Source organism: Alligator mississippiensis, chromosome 9, assembly GCF_030867095.1.
Source record: "Alligator mississippiensis isolate rAllMis1 chromosome 9, rAllMis1, whole genome shotgun sequence".
Lineage (NCBI taxonomy): Eukaryota > Metazoa > Chordata > Crocodylia > Alligatoridae > Alligator > Alligator mississippiensis.
Genome location: NC_081832.1, coordinates 68,314,399 through 68,339,231, shown reverse-complemented (window position 1 = coordinate 68,339,231; position 24,833 = coordinate 68,314,399). Strand labels below are relative to the sequence as shown.

The window sequence follows — 24,833 nt, the reverse complement described above, 5'->3', positions numbered from 1 at the left end:
AAAATAGAAAATAGCAATATTACTATATTCTGCAATTACACTGCAAACTACAGGCTAATGCACTGTACCATGCATGGTTTTCAATGTAGTTTCATTGATTTCAATGGGCCACTATCCGTTTACATCAACTGGCACTTTATACTGGGATGCTGCATTCTCATGACGTAATGCCATCCCATCTACCAGATGATGCAAGATTACAGCAAGAACACTAGAGCAATGCCATGGTGGTATGTCACAATTCTTCTGTGGCTCATTCAGAGTCCAAATGAAGCAACCATTCTTCTCATTCCTCCCCATTTCCTAGGTTCTTCGAATATCCACATCCAGCAATGAAAGGCATGGAAATACTCTTGTAGATTTGGGCTCTTGGCCCCGAGGCATTTAAAAAAAAAAAAAAAAAAAAAAATCAGCATTCCCTCAAGACAATCTGTTACATAGAATGGAGACAGCTGACTGATCATACCCGATTCAAGTATGAGCAAGAAACAAAAAAATAATAATAAAAAACAGACATGGCAGAAACAGAAGCAAAATCTCTCTCACCCATGCTCTGGCCCAGTGGTTTCCAAACTTCCTAAAGGCACAGAACGCTTTCATATCACTACTTCTGCCGTGGAGCTCCTACCCCTATCCTAAAGGCTGACATTGAGCCAAACTGGTGTGGCAATGGTGCCATACTGCCTCCCAAACTACTCCACTGTAACCTAAATTGCTCTGAAGGCCCCCGATGATCTCCTGTGGAACCCCAGGATTCAACAGAACAGAGTTTGAAAACCACTGCTCTAGCCTCCTTATACCAGACCAAAGGGTCTTAAAGCCCTGTACCAATTCCTTCAGTGCAGATACTGCAGAAGATTGCTTTGAAGGGTGCTGACAGACATGCTGCTCCCCACTCTAACTAATGGTGCTTCCCAGAAATTGCCATGAGTTACAGAATTACAGCAACTCCCCTCCACCCCCCACCCTCCCAGACCCAACAGAGGTTTACTATTTGGTTGGGGCAGAGGGCAGGTCTGAGAGGGAAGAAGAAATAAAAAGCTCCACTTTGGAGTCAATCTAGTGGAGAGAGGATGCCCGCTTGCAGCCTTTTCTCCATCCCCATTGTCTGCAGGATGGGAGGAAGGGAGGGGAGGCAGCTCTAGACTGGGGTTTGCCCAGTCTGAGCTGAAGGGGGAAGGGGCTGGGGCAGGCAGAAAGGCAGAGGATCTCCAATCCTCCTGCACATCAGCCCAGCTCCAATCATGCACAAGGACTAACAGAAGTTAATAAAGGCGCTCCACCTTGGAGCACCTTAAATTAAACCTTCAAGGTTCAGATGATCACAGGATTGGGCACTTTTAAACCACTCTTCAGCAATGCACTTCCATCAGGGCATGGCTCCCTGAAAGCACCGTACTGCCAATCATGCAGCACATGTCACTTCTGTCAGCGCCCAAAGTCACTATCCAAAGCCTCCTTTGTAAACCCCTGACATGAGGCGGCTGCGGTCACAGCAGGTGATACTGCTACATGTAAGGTATTCCAGGGAAATTCCAGAGAAGCTACTGAAATTTCACACTGCTCTGGAAATGTGCCTAGTTTACCGTTGGACCCTTTTTGTCCCCCTAACAAGATACAAAAGGTGATTTGGAATCACTTTAGCTGGGTTCCTCCCTGGGATACAAGTTAAGTACCAGATGTGTCTCATATTCTATCCACACTGTCATAATTAATAGTCTGCTCCTGCTACTCTAACTAAAATAACCACACTGCAAGCTTGTCCAAAGTGGTAAAAGTCTGGCTAACACAACATATCCTAGCTTATCTAGTAGCAAAAAAAAAAAAAAACACAATCATGGTGGTTCTCAATATTTTCTATACCATGGACCCACATTACCACATACAGAAGTTTCAGTGCACAAAAACTATTTTCTGCATACGCATAAACCCAAATACTTAGAGACACAACTTGACATCTACTTTGTTAAAAAGTGAGAGTAAATTTAAAGTCACTACTTGCATGCACTCCCCTGCCAGAAGCTAGTGACTGTAGTGCTGTGAAGGTAATCCCAAACAATTCTAATTAGATAAAGCAGCTTCAATTTACAAATGGGAGAACAAAGGTGTGACCAAGGCAACAGAGTGAATTGAGGTGAGCTAGTATTCAGGAATTTCTATCCCGATTCCATACTGCTGCTGATGGTGTGGTTTATATTTTTCACTTGCCCCAGCTTTCCACACACCCTCTCTCCCCGCCAGTTTGGGAGGGAACAGTGTTTGTAAGCAAACTACTGAAAGAGACGAAACACTTACTTCTTGCCTCTCCCAAAGGCAAAACACTGCTCTGAACTACTAAAATACCCCTGAAATTGCTCCCAGCAGCCAACTCTTAATGCCTCTTTGGTGCTATCCAGTTTTATCCTATAGGGTGTTATATTAATTTTTTTTCTCCTGCCAACTCTAATAAATAGAGCCTAAATGAAAATTTCTACGTCTGGACAATGACATGAATGGTTGCTCACTGAAAGGGAAAGTGTCCAATACTGACTTTGCGTGAACTGCACCAAGTACAAGTTTCTAAAGAACAGGTAGTAACTTGAAAGCCTGTCTACTATTAAACATTTAAAAACAGACGCAGCTCAGAAAAACAGATCTGAAATTGGGAACAAAATGGTGCACCAACGTTACGGCACAACAGTATCCGGACAGCAATACTCAACATATACAGGCTCCTGCTCCAATTCAGGAGGAACTGGAAACTTACCATTTTCAGGCAGACTTCACCGAGCTCAAATATGGTTGTACTCGAGACTTCAAGGAAATTGCTTTCTTTCAAGAAACGAGTAGATTTTATAACAGACTAGCATCTGAAATGAGCAGTCTTCAAAAGATAGGTTAAGTGTTTCCTAGGTGGTTCCTTAAAAGAAACGTTGGCTCGTTATCTTAATGCCTTCATTGAGCAAAACTGTATACCTTTGATAAGGAAAGCAGAAGGACACAAGAAGAAATCTATGGATGGCAGAAATGAGGACAATAATGGAGGGTTTTTTCAAGCTTATTAAGAAGAAAATAAATGCTAGTAATAGTATTACTCTATTACTAGATGGAAGTGACAGAATGGACAGTAATAATTCAGAAAAGACAGATGTGATCAATAAATGTTTCTACTCTGGATTTGGGAAGAAATTAGATGCAATATTCATAATACTGATGATGAAAATAACCATTGTGAAGAAATTGGTAAACAACATCTATTGAAATAGGTATTTTAAAATCAGCAGCTCCTGATACTTTGTATGCCAGGAGCTATCTGGACCATTAATATTGATCATCAAAGCTGGGGAAGTTTTCGACTGCTGGAAGGAATATAATATTTCAAAAGGTTAAACAGAATGACTTGGATAACCATCTAATGATGTAAACGTGACATCATCACTTTCAGGCAAAACAATGGAATAAATGACATGGGAATGATTTTACAGAAACCAAATGCTCTCAAACAACTTCACTTGTAACGTAATAAATAAATGTAATGTTAATGTAACACAATTCTAGAAAGATATCTAACTCAGTAGTACATGACAGTCTGATTAAGTAAAACGGAGTCAACATGGCACACGTTGCATAGATTAAAAACTGATTAATGAATTAAATTCTCCGATTACAATTCATTTTGAAACATCAAGTGGATGTACTTCCAGTGCAGTACTACCACCACAGCACTGTGATCAGAAGGGCTGAGATCCTCAGAAGCTTAGAGCAGTAAATAACAAACAGTAGGGCATTATATTTCCCTTTATATTTGGCAGTGGCATGACCATTTCTGAATATACTGTCCAGTTCTGGTAGCCATAATTCAAGGAGAAAGTTGAAAGACTGGGAGGGTTCAGAGAAGAGCCAAAAGAACAGTTATAGGTTTGGAAAACATGCCTGATAATCAGGGATCTGGGTTTTCTGTTTCCTGCAGAAAATCACAGATTTCTCCCTTTGAAGCAGGAAAACACAGGTTTCCCTTTTTTGCAAACAGCTCTCTGCAGGCTGGCACAGTGCCAGCCTGCAACAGCTACTTGCAAAAGGGCAGGAAAGCCTAAACCCTGTCCAGAGAGGAAGGGGGCACAGCCTGAGAAACAGTCAGCCGGGGCAGGCTCATACTCACTTTACCCCAAAGGCAGCAGGAAGAGGTAAATAGGACTTTAGGGGGCTGATGGGCAGCTAGGGGCCCCCCTCTGGAAGGGCTGGGGGGGGGAGGCACTGGGGATCAGGTGAGAGTCATGCTGCCAGGGGGGCTGGAACCTGCAGGGAGAGCTGGCAGGGCAGGCAGAGGGTAAGGCAGAGGTCTGTGGGTGGCAAATCACCCTGTCCTGTGCGGCAAGCAGAGGCTGGGGCGTGTGCAGGCTGCCTCGTCCCACTGCGGCTCATCCCAGCAGCTGGGGCAGCAGTGGCAGCAGCTCGATGCGGGAGGGAGAGAAGGAGCAAGTGCATATTGCACCCCTGCCCGCCAGGCCAGGTGCCCTTGGGGCAAGGTTGGGGGCAATACCTGGCCAGGGTAGTGCCCAGGGCTGGGACCAGGGTACTGGAGGCAACCGTTGCCCATCCACTGTGCTGGTGGCGACTGCCCCAATGCTCACTGCAACACTGCACCACATCCCATCAGCCTGTGGCTGTGGCAGCTGCTGGCAACTCCACTGGGACTAGCACTGGAGGCAGTGGGTGGGGGGCACACTGCACAGTGGGGCGGAGGGAGTGGAGGGGAGGAGAGAGGAGCAGTATGGTTAGCCTGCTTGCTGCCCTGTCTGGCCCAGGGCCTTGCTGGCCCCACGGGAGACTCATGGTCCCGGGAACCACTTGGGGGTTGCAGCAGGGTCTGGAGGGTGGGGGCACTTCAGGTAGAAGTGGCCTCCAGAGCCGGGCCTGAAGCCCCCCTGTAAAATGGGGAGGCTGGCCTGGAAGGGAAGGGAAGGGGCTTGCCCAGCCAGAGGCAGGCCCAGCCCAGGCCCTGAGCCCCAGGCAAGGGGCTGCCAGAAAGGAGCAAGTGAGGGGGAAGGCAGGAACTGTAGGTTGGGAATAAAGGGCACTAGCTGGGCTTAGAGGGCTGTGGGTTGGAAGTGAGGGGCAATGGCATGGGCAGGGTACCACATATCAGTGCTGCTCAGCATCACAAAGCAGCTGTGGGAACAGCTGCAGCTGGACCCACATCCAGGTGACAGAAGGGGGCAGAGGGAACTGTGATAAAAATACCAAAATCAAACACCAAAATATATAGGCATTTAGAATGTATTTTATTATAATGACTGAGGCACTGGTAGGCTTCCAAAATGCTTTAAAGTTGTAAATATATCAATAAAACACTGTGTTCATCTGAGTTGCAGGGGTTTAGGTTGTAGCCGTGTTGGTCTAAGGACATAGGCAGACAAGGTTCCTTGGGTGAATTTGGTATCTTTTATTAGACCAACCCAAATGGTTGTTATAACTATTCTCCAACCATTTGGGTTGGTCTAATAAAAGATATCAAATTCACCCAAGGAACCTTGTCTGCCTGTGTTCATCTGATACACACACACACACGTAAATGCATATATGTATAGGCCTTTCATTTTAAATTGCAGAAAAAACACAGATTTGGGGGGTTTAATCAGAGAATTTGGGATTTTTAAACAGAGAAAACCAGGATCCCTGCTGATCATTTAAGACCCAAGAAATGTTACCTATTTAGCTTATCAAAGGCATGGTTAAGACACGATCTAATCATAGTCTACAATTACCCATATGTAGGGTAGAAAACTGATAATAAGGCTCTTCAGAGTTAACTAAGATCCCAAAACTAGATGAAAATTTGGGTTGATTTATATTTGTAAAAGTAAAGATATTCTAACTACCTGTTAGAGAACTTACCAAGCATTATAAAAGACCCCCTTATCACTGGAAATGTTTAAATCAACATTGGATATTTTTCTAGAACAGGGGTCAGACATTTTTTCCAGCAGGCCAGAATGACCCAGCCTGGGTTCAGGACAGGTAGACGGTGAGACCCAGCCACCTCTGCTGCTTACCCCTGCAGCCCAACTTTAGCATGGGGCAGGGAATGTGCCTCCCTCAAAGCCTCAGGACCCAACTGCCGCACAGCAGGGAGAGCTCCCCATTGCCAGAGTCCAACTGGACCACAGGGTCAGATCCAAAAGCTCCACGGGCTGTAGGTTCCTGGCCCCTACCCCAGAAGATGTGCTCTACATCTGGTCTCTGGCAGAGGTCAAACTAAACCATAACAGTCTCTTCTAGCTCTAAAAATCTATTGTTTCACTTGCGACAGGGTCCCCTCGTTGATACAGTGGTTCTGCATTCTTACTCCTGTTGTTTAACCATTTCTACTTGTTAGTCTCATCTTCTTTGCTAAACTTTAAAGAGCAATTAATGCCACAGAAGAACCTCATCTGACTCACAGGCAGGTGAGCCAAAGGAAAGCCCTGACTCACACTTTCACTTCAGTTGGTAGCACGTAGTATTGTGCGAGGTTCAACACAGCGCATGCGCACTTATTAAAAGGGTAGGACTAATGTAAGCAACCAAATCTTCTTACTGACTAGTGTCTGTACCTCAGATTAGTTTTGTTTGCTTTAAAAAAAAAAGTGGTTACATGTAGTAACTGGAGACCTTTGAATGCATTTGCCTACATGGATCCTAACATGGCAGTAAGCACCTCACATGCAAATCTGCAATTTTTAGCTTCCAATGTCTCTTGGGGCTGCACATGAGCCCAACCTGCTCTTATGTCCCCCATCCCAATGGTAACAAGGGCACACCTGTCCCAACAATCACTCGACTCTTTAACTAAGAGAGACCGATCAAGGTAAAATATTCTATATCAAGGGAGGGGAGAGGGAGGTTGTAGAATCAATAAAGACAAGTTTCCTGGAAAAAAAGACAGCTACTGAAAATTAAATCATCTCTTTCAATGCATTTATCCACATGGATCCCTGTCCCCTACCCCCACCCCCCAGGCAAACTGACTCTAAATACTGAAACAGGGCATGAAAGCAACTTTAAACAGAAAAAGAGAACTCCAAATAGCCGCCCTGCAAGTCAGAAGAATAGGGACTTTCCTAAAACCATCTGCACTCCATAACCCAAAACGCAGTTTGCTCAACAGGAGACTTTCACGTGAAATCCACTCTAAGAGTGCAACAGCCCAATTCTTAATTTCTCATAAGAAGTCCGAAAGCCCCAAAGAATTACTTTGTTCTAAAGAACGGAACGGATGCCGCTCTGAGAATATCAAGTATATGAAGCTTTTGCAGGAAGGTTAAGACTTAAGGAAAACCAATATTAATAAACTCAGGAGACAGGTCCCTCTACTACAGTAAACTGGAAGCCCAAAACACAGTTTTTGTTAAAAAGTTCAGGTGGTGCTTAACTGCAATTTTACCATGATGTAGTAGTACGCAGGGAAGGTCTGCCATTGCACTTGCTCTACAAAAGCAGTGACAGAGACTATAAAAGGTGGTTTTAAATCAAGGACAGAAAATTTCATTCAACTCCATTGTAGAAAAGGGTTCTCTTAACCGAGAGAAATAAACAGATCACTTTTATCAGAAATTCTGGCTGAAGTGAAGGGGAATTACCCCCAATTTGCAAATGAAGCCACTGATAGTGACCAAATGCACTCCACCTGAACCAAAGATCCCGAGTGCCCACAACCAAGAGTCCAATATCAGAGAAAGAAGAGATTCCAGAGGCCAAATTCACTTCTGAATGGTTTACAAAGAAAAATGCTTCCATTTCACCACGCAAACATCTCTATGACTGACTGGGAAATGCATCCTGATTGGGATGGCTTACAGAGGAAAGCTTTGTCTCCACAAGCAATGCACAACCATAAAGCAGTATTATGTAAACACACAGGGAGCTTCTGAAAGACAGGACTCAGAACTGATATTTAAGGGCATTTATACACATACTTTTTCATCCCACGGCGCGCCAGAGATCCGGCAGTTCGGGGCAGACTTGATTAACTGAATCTGCTCTGCATGTGCACTGCACCACTTGCAGTTGTATAAGTAGCAAATAGAACATCAGCATGCAGAAAATGGCGGTGGTGAGCTTTCAAGCTAAAGCACCTCTGATGTGTTTTATTTCAAAGGTGCACCGCCGACATTTTCTCGGTGCTGATGCACATTTCGCCATTTATACAATTGCAAGCATCGCAGCACTGGGCACTTTTCAAAGCGCCCAGCGCTTGCACGTGTAAAAATGCCCTAAGACCACTGAATAGCTAATTCATGCGAGATGGGTAAGATGCCACAGCAATGCAAGTCTCTTTTTGCAAGCCAAAAAATTACAAACCTGTTCATGGGATCTAGAGAAGAAATAGTTACCCTTCTTCTTGCAAAGAAGTCAGAGGATTAATAAAGGACAACTTTCAGAAGGAAGTAGGAATAGGAATAGAAACTCTTGTTGCAGAACTTGGGAGACGGGTCCCTCTACTACAATGTACTTAGGAAAAGAGTTTTGCCACATGCACAGGAACTAAATGGAAAAAAAAAAAAAAACTTTAGGAAATACTTAAAACTCTGATATTAAGGAACAGCAAGAGGTAGACTACATACAAACACTTTTTCTACAGGTAGAATCGCTGTTCTCCCAATAGAAACCAGAAGAGTACAGACATTCAGGCTTTTCCTCCTGGAGCAGAAATGATTGCTCCAGGAGAAAAATAACTCTGGAACAACCAGGGTCAGGGCTTTCCCAGGAGAGTTTCTACTGAGAGACTGAATGTCTGCACACTTTCCCTCCAGCTTAACTCCTCCTGGGGTCCAAAATGGGAGCCAAGAGAAAGGCTCCCATGCCATCCCAAGACCAAGATGACCCTAGTGTTGAGAAGGCAAGGGGTGGGAGGGGGAGGAAGGGAAGGGGAGGAGGTAATTGTTCCTGAGGTCCCTGTAGATGGGGAGAAGGGAGAGGAGGGGTAGCCACCAACTGCTCCCCCCTACTTCTCACACCACAGTTCCCCACTGCTCCCCTCACCGTCCCCAGACCAGGTCTACCCTGATCGTAGAAAGGCACAAAGGCCAGGAGTGAGGAGGCAGCTGCACACTGAAGGTCTGTACTCTCAGAAGGATGTCTAGTCAGTGACATTTCTAAGAAATTTCCCCTGGCAGAAATGAGCATTTGCGCACAGACATAGCCATGTTAGGCTGAAGTAAGGCAGAAGGCAGGGCAGAGTAGCACATTACACACTTACTTGTTCAGAAAATAATTCAGGCATAATTTATGACAAAAGGCCTGATGATCCTACTAAGTCATTAAGAGTTTTGTTAAACCAGTAGAAATGCTCATTTCTTATTTAAATACCTATTTTATTTAATCATCCTAGTTTCCAGAAGTCTACTATACTGTATCTATTGTATTTTTGTATTGGAAAGATCACATATATGAACTCAGAGTCAGGAAAAATAAACCACTCCCTTATAACAGCAGGGAAAGCCTTCAAAAGGCAAGGTTCTTTCCACACAGAAATACCAGACTTTAAATTTATTAAGCATATTACAAGAACTCTGCAGTGTCCCTTAGACACCTAATATTATACTACACAAGTGACCTAACTTGGAACTATTCTTGAATATATTGTCAAAATCATTTCTTAAAGGGAAAAAAAGCCTTACTCAAATGTTTATAATAAAGAGGAAGTTGCCCAAAGTATATGACTATAGCTGCTGTTAAGAAAGTGAATAGTTATTTCAAGAAGGTGCATCAAGAAAATCATTTACAATGGAAAAAACCTCTGGCAACCCCTGCAAACGGTCAAACTCTAGGCTAAGCAGACCCACAGTCCCAAATGGCTCAAAAAATATTTTAATAGTAGAAATGAAATACAGTACTCATTTCTCAAAAAAGATTTTTCATAAGTTACCAAGGAAAAAAACTTCAAAGTAAGAATAATTAGTTGCAAAAACACAGTGACACATTAAAATAAGTTAAGTCATAGTGTTATGAATTCCAGGATCCTGGTTTTCTCTGTTTAAGAGTCACAAATTATCTGCCAGTTATTCCCCACCCATAGCCCCCTGGCCCTGCCAGTGCCCCTCACACACACACACCCAACCCCCCTACCCCTGCCGGTGCCCCTTACACCCCACCAGGGCCACGTCAGTGCTCCTCACCCCAGTCCGCTGGGCCCTGCTGTTGCCCCTCACTCTCCCCCACAACAGCCCCCAGCCGCCAGGGCTACCAGGCAAGGGACCTAGGTCCACAACCCTCTCCCTCCCCCAGCAGCACCCGAGCCCTGTCTGCTGCCCGTGGGAGGAAGAGGCTGCTGCGGCCCAAACAAGGACCGGAGTGCAGAGCCCAACTGTGCCTCCCCCCGCGGGCAGCATGGCTGGAGCAGAGTCTGTGGGAGAACACAGATGCAGGCTGGCCACCGCAGGCTCAGGCTCCCTGCCCTGCTACCCTCCCCCCAGAAGCCTCCACAGCCCAGCAGGTGAAACCCAGCGTGGCAGGGCAGAACTGGGAAGCAGTGGGGCACACAACTGAATATCATCACCCCTGCTGCTGCCGGGCAGGTAGGAGACACCCTGCCATGGTGGTGCAGGGCTCCTGGAGGCAGCAAAGAGCCTCCCAGCCCCGCTCTACTCTGCCACACCCACTCCTCTGCTGCAGAGACCACAGAGGAAGGGCAGCAGGGCAGGGAGCCCAAGCCTGCAGCAGCAGCCCCTCCCCCGACGAGCTGCCCCCGACTCAGTCCCACTCCCCACCCAGGCCCTGTGGCTGCACATTCTGGCCCCAAGCCCCACACACCAGCCCTGCCAAGTGCCCTCCCTCACTATAGGGGCCTCAGTTCCCACCGCCCACCCCCAACCACCCAGACTTACCTGAAAGGAGCTGCTCTCCAGGCTGCCTGGCTGCCACATTCATGTGCACGTGCACATGGTGCCCTCTGCGTGACTACCCTCCTCCCACTCCCTCTAGCCCCTTGCAGGTTGGAATGCTGCCAGCCTGCAAGGGGAAACCCACCATTTACCATCTTTTTCTTGTTTAAAGGCAAAAATCCGGGTGTTACTGCATTTTTCCATGACAAACAAAACCCGGATCCCTGGTTATGAATTTCAGCAAGAAATCACATATGCATCTGCCTTTTTTGCATGGGTATATAGGACTTTTTCCACCAAGTTCCATACTATATATTTTAATGAAAGCAAACTTATCTTGTTGATAGCTTCTCAGATGCCATAGATCTATACCATTTTTATTAAACGGATCTCGACCTAGAATGAAGAGACACAAGATTTCCACCAAAAACACCTCCTGGGTAGCACCTAAGGGTACCTGAAGACGTGCGAGGATACTTCTCCAACACGCTACAATTACGGTGCATTGGAGCAGACTCGATTAATCAAGTCTGCTGAAGTGCACTAATTAGAGCGCTCCAGCAGCCTCCGCATCTCATGTGTTCAGTGTCCCTGCACTTCAAAATGGTGGCGGGGTGCTTCAACTAAAGCTCATCAAACAAGCTTTAGAGCGCCTCCACCATCACTTTGAAGCACAGGGATGCTGAATACATGAGACGCTGAGGGTGCTTTAATTAAAGCTCCAATTAGACCACCCTCCCCACCCTCAGAGCATGTGCAAAAATGCCCTAAATAATTACAATAGCAACAGCCATGTAAATCAAGCTGCAGTAGTACCACCTAGCCAGATTAATTTTTGGTGGCTTGCCTACAGAAACATATATCACATATAATGTGGGTGTGCATGCTTGTGTGTATGAGACAAAAAGAGATCGCACACATGCCTGCACATTTATGTTACTTATATATAATAGGAATCCTGCTAGAACAGACCTGGGAATTCCGGCTGGATGCTGAACAATTACTGGAAGCTGGAGAGCATCTAAATGCGCAACAATTCATTATATTAGTCATTTTTATTAATACTGGGGGCTCCTCAGACTTAGCGACACTTAAAATTTTAACTTCCTCTAAACTATATTTAGTTGGGTTGGTTACTCCTTCTATAATACATACCAGATGGACATTTTGGAACAAAAACAGTCTGAGTGATGAAGGAAACAAGATGCTGCTTGCAGAAATACATTCACCTATTTCCTGTGATGAACCTATGTAACTAGTCACCATTGCATTTTAATGAATCAGCAAGCAAGTTACTTTCAGTAGACAAGCACGCATAATAGAGCAGCTTTTCACCTTGTCTTCTGTAACTTAATGACGCACTAAGTACAAACCCTGAATGCTCGGCAAACAATATCCACACACATTCATCATTGTTAGTGGAGTTAGTAATGCACAGTAACATGATCTTGTTCCACATAAGCATGTCCTATATAGCTGCAGGCTTTCTACTGCATTGAAGCTGCCTTGTAGGAGTGGCATAAAAGAACCAGATGGGAGATAGATGCCAAGAGGCATGCCCACCAGCTGATTCCAGCTGACCTTTTAATGCAGGCTGAAAAGTAGGGGGGACTACCTAATCTTGGTGACAATCATCTCCAGGCTGACAAAGTTTTTATCCCTCTAGAAAGGGAAAACAGCACTCTTCAGATGCTCCGTACAAAATCAAAGAAAGAACATTTAGTGCAGCAGTAGAAGTACATATAATTGTGTATGTTTTTATCCCTCAAAACAGCAAAGACACGCCATTCTGCAACATCAATAAAGGCACAGGTCAAAACCTGACAACATTTATCTCCAGTGTGCTCAGTTATAGAGTTTATACAAACACAAACCTACTGAGGGCCCATGACCAGCAACTCCAGGATTACCTCTAAGCCCTAGCAGGCAAAGGAACAGTAAATTTATTTAACAGGCTTCATGAAGACCACATTAAAAGAGAAATTTTAATTGGCAAAGTGCTTGTGATTCTGTAAAGACTGTTAATACATCACAACTACAGAGATCAGTGGCAGATATTTTTGAAAAAACTCCATTTTGCTAGCAGGAAAACCTAAAATCTGTAGCCAATGAAAATGTCTCGTTCAGGCTTCGGTTTTCACAGGAATAGGAAACCCACAGAGCTGCAGCCATTCAACATAAGATCTCACTTTAAAGTTTGTTCCCCTGCTACTGGTTGCATCCTAAATTATGAATAAACTAGACTCCACATTCTTTCCAGAACTTATACCACAGGGTTACTTTTTCTGGCATTACACCCAGCTTAAAAGTGAAAAGAAAATGGGCAGTTTTATTCCAGTTTTAAACACACCAGGCACTTATACACATGCAGGGAAGATGTTCCAACACACTGTTAATACAGTGCATAAAAACAGACTTGATTAATCGAGTCTGCTGGATAACGGAAATTAACGTTCTCCAGCATCAAGCGTATCAGAGTTCCCTAAAGAATGGTGGCAGGGCACTTTGAACTAAAGTTTATCAAACAAGCTTTAGTCCATAGAGCCTTGCCACCATTTTTTCAACGCGGAGACACATGACACACAGACGCTTTTAATTAGCCTGGCTCGCTAATTAAAATGCCCCCCCTCCCCCCGAAACACGTCTATAAATGCCCAGTTTCCACTTTGAGTTCACAACATTTTTTTTTTTAATTAAACCATGTGCCTATTTCATGCAGCTTTCTTGTTAAATAGAAACAAATTATTCCCGTTTTAGCTAATTCTTTCTACCTCTAATGTCTTAATTTTGTTTTAAAAAACAACTTCTACTTTTCCAGTTATATGAAGAGGGATATTGGGGGGAAAAAAAGCCACACATTTAACATCAGTATTCACAGCACCGCTTATTCATGCTTGTTCAAGGCATTTACATTAGATGAGGAAACTGAAAATTAAGTAACGCATTCATCAGCAACGGTTCATTAAACAAGTATGTTTGCTTTAACAAGGAATGCCCTGACGCTGCAAGCTCAAGCTGCTTTATGCAGGTGGAATTCTGCACCTGCACCAACCCTGACAGAAGTACATGGGGCTCTGCTGGGAAACAGCAACCTCTCCTTCATGGCACACTGGAGTATGGGACCTTAACAGTTAAGAGAACTAGAGCATTCCCGACTTCTGTGCGCCATTAGCAAACTTCCTTGCAGGTATTTCCAGCCAGACAACAGCAACAGGACAGCCAAAATACACACTTTCATTTATGAATATTGTAACCTGTCCAAAACTTAACAGAGCAACCTAATATGGATTTATGCCTCCAAAATATATTAATCCAAAGGCTAATACTAGGAAGACTTCCAACCCAGCCATTCAAAAAAATAGTGCTCAATTAAATGTGAGCTTGGCAAAATACAACAATCATGAGTCTAGTTAAAATTCTATCAGGAAACCATTACAAACCTTATATTTGAAGATCTAAGCTTATTTTAACAGTAGGCTAAAATCTGGCATGTGTCCTGACCTCAGTTATATTTTGGCTGGTTTTAAAATAGCCCAGTTATTGTTTATAAATAAAACTATTTTAAAATAACTAGTCAGTGGTGTTTTAACTGCAGATATTTTGTTATACTTAAATTCAAGAGATTTTGATTAATTATGCTTTGGATATTTTTGGAGTGGCATGCAAGAAAGGGTATTACAGTACTTCAAGCTGAGAAATATGCAAAAGAGTATTTAAATAGCTGCACTTAAGCACCCATGTTCTTTTCTTGCATATTCAGGCAGAACAACAATGGAAAAGGGACTGATTTTAGGAAAGTCTTTCCATCCTACCAGGATGCGTCTCCTCACGAGGAATTCCTCCATCTTCTGCAGACTAAGAATGTGCTAAGAGGTACACAGGCAGACAAGGTTACTTAGGTGAATTTGATATCTTTTATTAGACCAACCCAAATAGTTGGTACACGAAATATGAACTTACATTTCTACCCAGGAGAACTTTTACAATCTTTTCTCCCATGCCTGATGAAGGGTGTTTGTGCCCAAAAGCTTGCAATGAAATAATTTGTTTGTAAAAATCTTGTTGGTCTAATAAAAGATATCATCTCTACTATGAGTCCAGACTGCCTTTTCCAGAAATGCTCACCATGAAGTGGAACTGATACAGGGCTGTCCAACTGCCTAGGAGCCAAGGCCTGCATGCTCCTGCACCTCCCGCCCTAGCTGCACTCCACGTGGACTCCCACCAGGATGCAGCACCACATGGGCATCCCTTGCTGCACTGTGCAGCAGGTTCCCCGCCACTACACTGTACCACCATCTCCACCCCCCGCCCCCCAACTGTGCTGCAGGCCCCCTCCTGGCCTGCACCCAGCCCTGTGGTGCAGGAGTCTGGCATGATGCAGAATCCCCAAGCCCCCTGGCTACAGGCTCCCTCAGCTGCTCTGCGTTGCACTGTCACCCCACCCGTGGGTATGGGGGCAAGAAGCAGAAGCTGAAGAAGAGAAGAGGAGCCTGGAGATTCCAGCGGCAGCAGCACAGGTAACTGAAGCAAGGGGGAGGTAGCATCTTGACCAGGAGCCCGGGGACAGCAGCTTACCCTCTTGTAGACAATGTGCAGCCCACAGGCCACCAAATAGCCCCATTCTAATACATCAAGCCAGTGGAAGAAGTTAGGACCCAAACACAGGTCTCCAAAGCCTCAATTCAAAGACTTATTCACTAAACAATGCATCAGGGTTCTCCTTATTTCATAAGCACTAAATTAATTTAGTTAGCTGAGAGAAAGGATGCAGCTAAAAAAGAATCTCTCTACTTCCACTGCTTTAAATGAGGCAGGAATGTGGCCACTGACCATCATATTCCCAAACCTGTCCCATTCAACAGGCAACTATGTTTTCTTCACAGAAGCAACTCCAAGATACATAAAAATACCTTTGGTTCTCTCTCTTCTGCCATGTAATTTCATAGATTTCCTAGACATCAGGGCTGGAAGGGACCTTGCGAGATCATCAGGTCCAGCCCCCCACCCAAAGGGCAGGAATTTCCAAACTCCAGTTTATCACATAGCCTTTTCCCTTGAGGACATTATATCATTTTAATGAGAGTCTGATATAATAAATCCAAACGTTCTTCTGCTTACAATTTACAAAAGAGTGATTGCACAGTCTAATGGATAAAGTACAGAATAGGAGCTCAGGAAACTCCACATTCTTCCTACAGAATCTGGCTGTTAAACACATTGTGTTAGAAAAAACATTTAATTTTTCTGCTGCTCTTTCTCCTATGACAGGATAGCAGAATTGAGTAAAATTACAGTTGTTATAACTGCACAACTAAATATGACCAAAAAAAGCCTCATGCCTGCACAATGTTAAAGATCAGTTATCATCACTGAAATCTCAGATAACAGTCTGCATGTGGTACAAAACTATGCTGCCAGGTATTTACTGTAGTAGACTGTCAACGTGTCATTTCCCACAAGCAATCATTTATTTGACCGACTGATAACCAGTGTATGAATTCTTATATTTGCTACATCCGTTTTTAAGAAACCAAGCATGTAAATATACAAAGTACCAAATGGATATGTCTGAATGGGTTTAGGCCTTGGAGAAGAGCAGCCACAGGACTTTGCAGTCATTCTGGTTATGAGGCATTTTGGTGAAGCGATCACTTGTTTTAGAACCAAATGTCAATTAAACACAGAACCATTTCATGTGCATTAAGGAGGGAGGAAGTTAGTGGTAGATTTTTGCATTTTCAAAATTTTGGGGAAGATAAGCAAAGAAACAATGATGCATCCCCTCTGCTGCTGACAAAAGTCCTAAAGATACTGCTAAAAAGCTGCAAGCATTGTACAGTAGCATCCTATAGACAAATTTTGGACTGAGTACTGAGTCCATAAGATACAAACTAGATGTTGCAGATAGCTCTATTGAGAGAGAGAGAGAGAGAGAGAGAGAGAGAGAGCTTTTCTGCATCGGGAAGCTGACCAGGGCAGCTACACTAGAATATGCTTCCAAAAGCAAAATTATTTCAGTGTCCACACGGGAAGTTATTCCAGAACAGCTATAGTGAGAACAGCCGTTGTATGACAACAATGCTGATTAAGCTACCTATGTAGACGAGGATGTGCTTAACTTTATGCACAGTGAAAAACCCCACTGTAGTCAAGAGAACTGCTCAGTGTTTGCAAAGAAAAGCACAAGTGTCTTTGGAGGTTCAGAGATGAAGTCATACTCTCAGTAGCCACCTCCTGATGTGGCTAGCTTGCTCTTGTGATGTGGCTCCCAGATACACTTCAAATGACAAACTGTGCAATGACAACGGCCAAAACAATGCAACCTCACAACACTGCAGATGTTTTTATATTGAATAACGGCTACAATTCTTCAGTCTTCATTCCAAAAAGTTTAAAAATTGTTATATTAAAATAAAAAGTCAAAGTGATGTAGCACCTCTCAACAAAAAGGAAAAGCAAGATATAGCTGAAATAGAAGAAAATTATTGCAGAAATTACATTTCCACCATAACTCCTATTTTCAGTATGCCTCAATACTATCTAATGAGAGAAAAATTCTCATTAAATATAAACACCATTTGTAACTTCATTTAACACGTTCTTGTTTGCTTTTTATAAGACATTTGTGATTATCCAGATTTGCAGAGATTCAGAGGACTTAAGTAAAAATGGATCACTGTTAAATACCATGGTCATTTAACATACACCCTGTTAGGTGCTCTGTGTGCTAGTTAGCTTTCTCATGACACACTGAGGAAAAATGGATTTTAACATCAAATAATCCCTTGTTTCACCTACTGAGCTTAGAGAAAAATTAATAGAAGCATGAAAAAGCCACCTTAAAATACCAGTTGTTTCTGGAAACAAGAAGCAGATGTTCTCTTCTGCTTGGCTCAGCTGTGCTACAGTACAACAGTGCCTTTGTTATGCTGTCAGCAGTCATTTATTTTATTTATTAGAGCCATTTTATAGTGCCCATCATTGTAGTATCTGGGTACACTGTGCATTACTTAGATTCATGAAAAAACTATTTCTGATGTATAAGTACTTAGTATTCCAATACCCTCCTCTCTGAGACTGTACTAAGAACACCAATTGAGCAAGTTACAGTGTTAGCTTGTTTCTTTCCACTGTCTTAAGAAAAAAAAACAAAAAGCAGAGTAGGGAGGGCTCAAAATACCTAATAAAAACAGCGCTAACATTTCCAAACAATAATGAAACACAACATAGTACAAAGGTGTAAAGCAAAATTTGCTTATGTTTGCAAGTTTGTGACTGAAAACACCTGTCAGCCTCCAAAAGACAAATTAAAGGTTAATCTCTCTCCTATCTGGAAAGGAACGGTAGCAAGAGCGAAGTCATCAAGAAATCTGTAAGAAAAGAGGCTGCTCTGAGAAGAGAGTCCATTGTGAAAGGAAGACCATGAAAGCAACAGCACAACTGGTAGCATAAATCACTCTGTATCTAACTTGTCATTTTTCCTGCCAGCCACTGAGCCTTTATCTTTACCTATTAAGCAACTCCCCAACTACACTAACATTGCAGCCTTTGTACGGATCAGATAAGGGATTTTGAGACTAAGTAAGAAACCTTTAGCAAGCAAGACTGTACAGGCTAGCACAGACATTTGTCTTCCATTCCCCCCAGTCTGATGATTTCTCAATTAAAATATCCTCAGATGAATGGTTATTAGTGACATGTAAAATACTTTCAGTGATGTATGAGACTGGTGAGCTAAGGCACTACAGGGACATGCATCAAAAAACATCTTTACCACTAGTAAAAATGTAGTGATCTCCATGTGAAACATTCCCACATTTAATATGGTTAAATACAGCCAACAGTTTAAGAACAGCAGCACATTTTTCCTTCAGGTGTTTTTGCACACCTCACATTTCATAATGTCAACATTTCACACATGCATTTCAAACACTGTTAAGTAAGCACTTGTCTATAGCAAAGAGTTTGCCAATAAACTATCAAGCACCAGGGCGAAGAACCTCAGCTGGTTCAATCACAAACCACCCCGGTGAGAATTTGGCCCACTGTGCCCCACACTTTTCAGACTCAAGCCTCATCACTCCATGACCATGCCAGGACTGATCACTTCTGACAATTCCCAGCTTAGTTAAAACAGGATAAAATAAGATCCCAGATAATCTCCCATCTTTACTAATGCAGATCTATGACTATACAAACTTTAAAAGATTTTTCACAAGACAAGACTCAAGGCAGCAGCCTGTCTCTTGCCAGGAGTCTAAAGCAGTCCATTGCATATGTACACTTGCACACTATCAGTATTTAAGAAAAAGAATTAGCATTAAAAACCACTACAGGCAGTCCTTGACTTGCAACGTTTCGAGTTTCAATGCTTCACACTCACAACATTTATAAATTGACACCGTTTCAACTTTCTGACGTCAGTTTTGACTTCACAATGCTTGACCCGACGCCACGCCAGTGAACAAGTTTGCTGCGTTACCCATCTCCCTGGAGAACATCTGTCCAAACTTCCTTGGACACTTTCTTTTAGAAAGCAGACACAACTCCAGAAAAACCTGCAGCCAAGACTCCAGAGGAAACTCCAGCCAAGAGCCCTTCAAAAAGTCCAGCTAAGTCACTTCAAAGAAGTCCTTCCAAATCAATATGATTGCTATTTACAATATAAATACATTAATGTGGCTATATTACTCATCTATAATTGATTGAGTACAAAATTCTAGGTTATTTTTGGTGAAAATATGTTATCAGGCCTAGGTTCAGGAACCAATCCCCTATTTAAAACATTGTTTCCTATGGGAAAAGTGGTTCCGAGGTATAACATTTTGACTTAAGACAGTTTTCAGGAACCAATTGTACCGTAAGTCTGAGGACTGCCTGTACTAAAACAACCACAGTATAAGGCGGCAATAATTTTTGCTAGCTCAACAAAATTCTCACTAAGACAATAATTCCAAAGCAAAGAGTATTCCCCCCACCCAACAATGAAATTAAAATTGACTGTATGGAGGAGCTGTCTGAAAAGGAATCAAGTATCTACATGCTAGTGTGTAAATCATGCATATTAGACAATTAACAAGCTTTGGAATGTGACCACATGAGTGAAAACTTGCTGTAGCACAGATTCTCTGAACGCAAAATTCTGCCCCATCAGAACAGATTTTGATTTGGCGTTACACAGTCGTATCAGTCTGTAAAGTTGAGTCTCGCTGTTTCTCAGATACGTTTATCTATATTTGGAAAATACAATGCCAGACCTATTTTGGCAACAACAAATTTAACAAATTAGCTAAAAACCACCTTAGTTTGTTTGGCTAGCAGGGTCACCCACGCGTGAAAGCTGACATGCAAATTAGTTACCTGTCAAAACTGAGTTTTCCAGAGAGACCTCTGTATCAGCAATAGTTATGAAACAAGAAACCATATGTAAGCAAATCAAGTTCAGATCTTGCCACTGAAACCTGCCCGAGTACTCTGCAACTGCATTTTTCAAAATTAGGTCAAAAGGAAGAAAAGAAATTATGGTAAATTGTTTTCAATGACTGTGTTTTAATACAAGTTCCCTGTGAATTCTAAATTTATCACATAAAACCCAATGCTTAGCTCCCCCACCCTTATCCCACTCCAACCTTGACAACAGTTAGGCTGAGGTCGGGAAGAAGGCAGGAGAGAGCTGCACTTTACAGACTAAGTGAATCAGAGAAATGTCACTGTATTATAATTACTGCTTATAATGCTGGACAATAAGCATCTCATTGTTTCCCCGTACTCCACAATTGTCTCGACACCCCTACTGACTCATTGTAAAGTCTTTGGGAATTGGACTGCTTCTTGCTCTTCGTTTCTACAGCACCTAGCATAGTCCTGGGTACACTAGTAATACTAAAGAAAATGCTTCTACACTTTTTTTTAAAGGAATTATATCTTTTTTTTTTTTTAAACCTAAGTATATCTACAGTTCAAAATCAAAATACATTGCATCATCAAAAAAACCCCCCACCTTCATGGATTTTAAATTTTCCTTCCTGAGGTATAAAGAAAAGGCTAAGATCAGGAGTCACAATCTTGCATGTGACTAAGACTTAAGCACATGATTAACTTTAGGCATATAAATGGCCCCATTATTATGTACCTCCAGCTTTGCAAGATCCAGCTCTAGCAAGATATGAGCTGGGTTTTTTGTTCAATCAATTTTAATGATCTACACTGTTAGCAATACAAGTGAAGAAGTTAAGCTGATTCTAGAAGCAAAGCCTCCTGGACAAACTTACTGGCACACAACTACAATGGGGAAGTGAATGTGGATCGAAAAGTAGAATAAGAGCCTTAATGCATTCATATGAATGACTGTCAAATAAAATAATAATATTAATATTTACCAGTTTCATTTTAAACATAGGTTTTTTGGACCGAATTATTCAAAATTATTTAATTAATTACACTGGAGAACTCTATGACAATTCAACGGCGTGAACACTACATATCTCATCCCAGCACTGCCAAAAAAAAAAAGATTTACACCTTTCAGCAGACGTCAAAGGCTACATGTGCCCACAAGCAAAATGCATTATGGAACAGCATGACATATGTGCTCATTGATCTTAAATAATGCCATTTGAGTTAGATGTCTGAGACAGCAAGCTTCTCTATGTTTGAATATGTAAGTGGAGGCCAGCAGAGAACAAAACAGCAGCAAAGAGTTAAAGTAAAAGAAAATATATATATATATATATATATATATATATATATATATATATATATTTTTTTTTTTTTTTTTTTTTTTTTAAAGCAACAAGAAAAGCAGGAAAGGAAAAGTAGCATCTCTTATAGACAGGGCCTCACCGTTCAGTCAGGCACCAGGAAGGAGAAAAAAACACTAGGGAGAAACCAAATCTCTCCCCTCAAAACTAGTATTGGAGCAGAAGGGACAGTCCATAAGTTACTTTAAAAAAAAGCTAACGATGGGTTTTAACTTTTAACTCTTTTTTTTTTTGTGGTTACTTTCCTCCTTCAGCACATCCCTCAGCAATCTCTGCCAGTATTCATTAGGTAGCCTTTTGATAATCAGCTTATAGAAAGGATCAAGCAGGATATTCCACTTTCCCCAGAGAATCAAGAGAGAACAAACAGATGTGCCCCCGTCTCTTCAGAGAGACGCAACTCCGAGAGAAGACTTTTTCTTTTTCCACCCCCCGAAACCACTCCTCTATCCTCCCCGCATGGAAATCACAGCCAGGCACAAAAGCGGACGTCAGCGAACAAACTCCAATCACAACTTCCAGCGGAAAACACGCCGAGAGAGACCTCGCACGGGCGGCCTGGTGCAAGGAGCCTCCTGCGACGTCGCTCGTCTGGACTCTTAAGCCGATCCCAAACGCACGGGGCGTTCCGGAGCCGGCGACTGCGACTCGCACTACAGCGAAGCAGCCGTGCAAGTTGCTGCTTCCCGGGATCCCTGTCCGCTGCCGATCGCAGTGCCCCACGCCGCGCCACGCCACGCCACGCCACGCCGACCCGAGCCACCTCTCAGGAAAAACACCGCCCCCGCCCCCATCCCCAGCCCCCATCCCCGGCCCGTCGCGGGGAGCCCGGCCCCACCCCGGGGCGCTGTCAGCACTTGGGGGACATAAAGCAACGCCGCAAGTTGGGCTCGCGCTCGCTGCCAACTTCTAGCGAGCGAGACGCAAGTCCCGAGGAGGCTTCGGGTTTCGTCCCCGCTGAAGACCCGGGGTTACCTCGCGGCTCCGCTCCGGGGGCTTCTTCCGCAGGGCCTGTTGGACCTTGGGGTCCACGGCGGAGCCCATCCTGGGCCGCCGGCAAGTCCGGGGCTGGGCTCAGCCGCTCCGCGCCGCGGGCCCCGCCATCCCCGGGGGGCCCGGCCGGCGCCTCAGCACGTGGGGCCGGGGAGGGAGACCGCCGTCGCCGCCGCCGCCCGCTCCCGCCGGCCCATCCCGGCACTGGAAGTTCCGCGCGTCCCTCCGCTCCTCGGACACCGCTCAGGGGCGGGCGGGCAGGCGAGCGGACCGCGAGGGAAGCAGCGCAACGGCGCTCCTCCTTGGGAACGGCCCCTCGCAGGATTCGGAGAGGGCGGCGCCGACACACTAAAAGTCCCAGCTGAGGGAAGGAAGGAAGGAGGGAGGGGAGGGGAGGCCCCGCCCACAAAGAGGGGGAGCTGCCAAACCGCGGCGGGAGAAGCATCGCGAGAGGTTGCAACAGCGCCTGCGCGTAGGCGCTTGAGGGACCGGTTATCACGCGGCGGGTCCCAGTTTCGCGCTGCGAAGGCTAGGCGGTGGGAGCCCGCCTTGTCCCAGAGCGGGGCGCACAGAACCCGCGGGATGGAAGGGGCGGGGCTGCGGGGGGAGGGGCTCCCCTCAGAAGCCCCTGGCAGGCAGGCAGCCTGCGTGTGGTTTCGGATCCTGCCAGGGGTTGTTAACAGGGCTCCCAAGACCACCCCGGAGGTGTCAAAGAGGGATCCCTGGTGCTTTTTCGTAGGTCTTCGAGCAGTTCCTCCGCTGCCACAATTTCTCCATAGTCCAGAAACGTGTGACAGTGAAGAGCTAGCACTTCCCGTCAAGAAAGGTCGAGCACAGGGCGAGGCCAGCTATTCCGGCGGAGATTTTATTCACTTTTTTTCCCAGCTTGGCGTCGTGTCATGAAGTGGACCCTTCAACCCATTGGCAAGATCAGTCTCCCGGGTGCAGGCACTGGGAGATGGACGCCGATTTCAGTAGACTCCCGGCCAGTCCGGGAGAGCTGGCAACCCTCGTTGAGCAGCAGGCGCCTAAACCTACTGCACCCTTAAGCACCCAGACCCTTCCTGGCATGAAGGACTCGCGGCTCCTGAGGCTGCGGGAGCACGGCGGCTCCCCACGGGCAGTGGCGGCGAGCAGGGACCGCCCACAGATGGCCGTGGTGACGACGGCGGCAGGCCCAGGAGGGACTGCCCGCACACAGCCATGGTGGTGTTGGTGGCGAGCGGTGACTGCCCACAGAAGACACTAGTGGCAGTATCAGCAGCAGCCAATTTGAGGGACGGGGTAGGTGGCCCCCCATGTCACCTATGCTTCCTGGCTGTTAGGAGTGGGGCGTGTTTTTGTGGCTATTTGACTTGTTCCCATGTTAAAGGGGATCGGGGATAGCCCATCTCCTTTGCCTCCAGCCCCATGCTGGTGGCAGATGGGACAGATTTCACTCCCTCATGATCTGTTTCGAATGGCAAACACACGGGTTAACCCCCCCCCCCCCCAGTTAAAAGTATCAGGGCTTACTTCTCTCATTTTGCTGCCCAGAGATCATGTCATAAGATAGCATCAGATCTTCTCTCAAATTCTGATCATACCCCCATTTTTTTTCATTGGTATTGAAAGCATAAAGTTGAAAAAAAATGCCCCTATAGTTAGGGACTTATAAAGGAAGCAGTTCTCCCTTCATTGAAATGCAGCTGCCTTTGGGAAAGAACAGAACAGCTCTTTCATAGGGCACAGTAACAGTAAATGCAATTTAGGATGTGCAATGACAACTATTACATTGATGCTGTAGGCTGAAAATAGAAGGAAGCCTGCAACTTTCAAAACTGGAATTTAGTCACACCCCTAGATTAAAGCAACCACATTCATTCAGGAGTGAAGGAACTGACGCCACAGGCAATAGTGGTCAGTTGGCAGTTTCATTTCTCGTGAAGGTTTGCAACTCCCCAGACAGAGTGCTCCCTACCAACAAAGGGAAAAGCTGGGTGTCTTGAAATCACCATTCTTGTTTCATACATCAATAACTTTTGAAGACTCACCAATTTGCATTGAGGCACTGCTCAAAGAGGTCTCACTTGCTTGGGTCCTTCAACATTGATCTTCCATCAGCGTTGCTTCTCCTGCAGCCATTGTTTAGGAGCTAGTCTGAGTGACATAACAGAGCAGATGAGTTGGTGATCAAGTCCAGCAATCATCAGCTCCTAGCATAGCTTGGGTGATGCGGACATCTTTGCGATCCGGG

General features: G+C 44.6%; 1 protein-coding gene across 11 annotated transcripts in view; it reads right to left on the bottom strand.

The window, feature by feature from the left end:
• Positions 1 to 22,929, bottom strand: part of RAPGEF6 (Rap guanine nucleotide exchange factor 6) — a 232,239-nt gene extending 209,310 nt beyond the window's left edge. For 5 of the 11 annotated variants that reach the window (XM_059712855.1, XM_059712856.1, XM_019478367.2 and 2 more), the window contains exon 1: positions 22,580 to 22,926. In XM_059712855.1, coding sequence (XP_059568838.1) covers positions 22,580 to 22,648 — 69 coding nt within the window. In that variant the 5' untranslated portion in view covers positions 22,649 to 22,926. Of the gene's footprint in view, positions 1 to 22,579 lie in introns of all 11 variants that reach the window. The other 6 variants (XM_014597587.3, XM_014597588.3, XM_019478364.2 and 3 more) reach the window with 3 other exon arrangements.
• Positions 22,930 to 24,833: the final 1,904 nt, after the last annotated feature.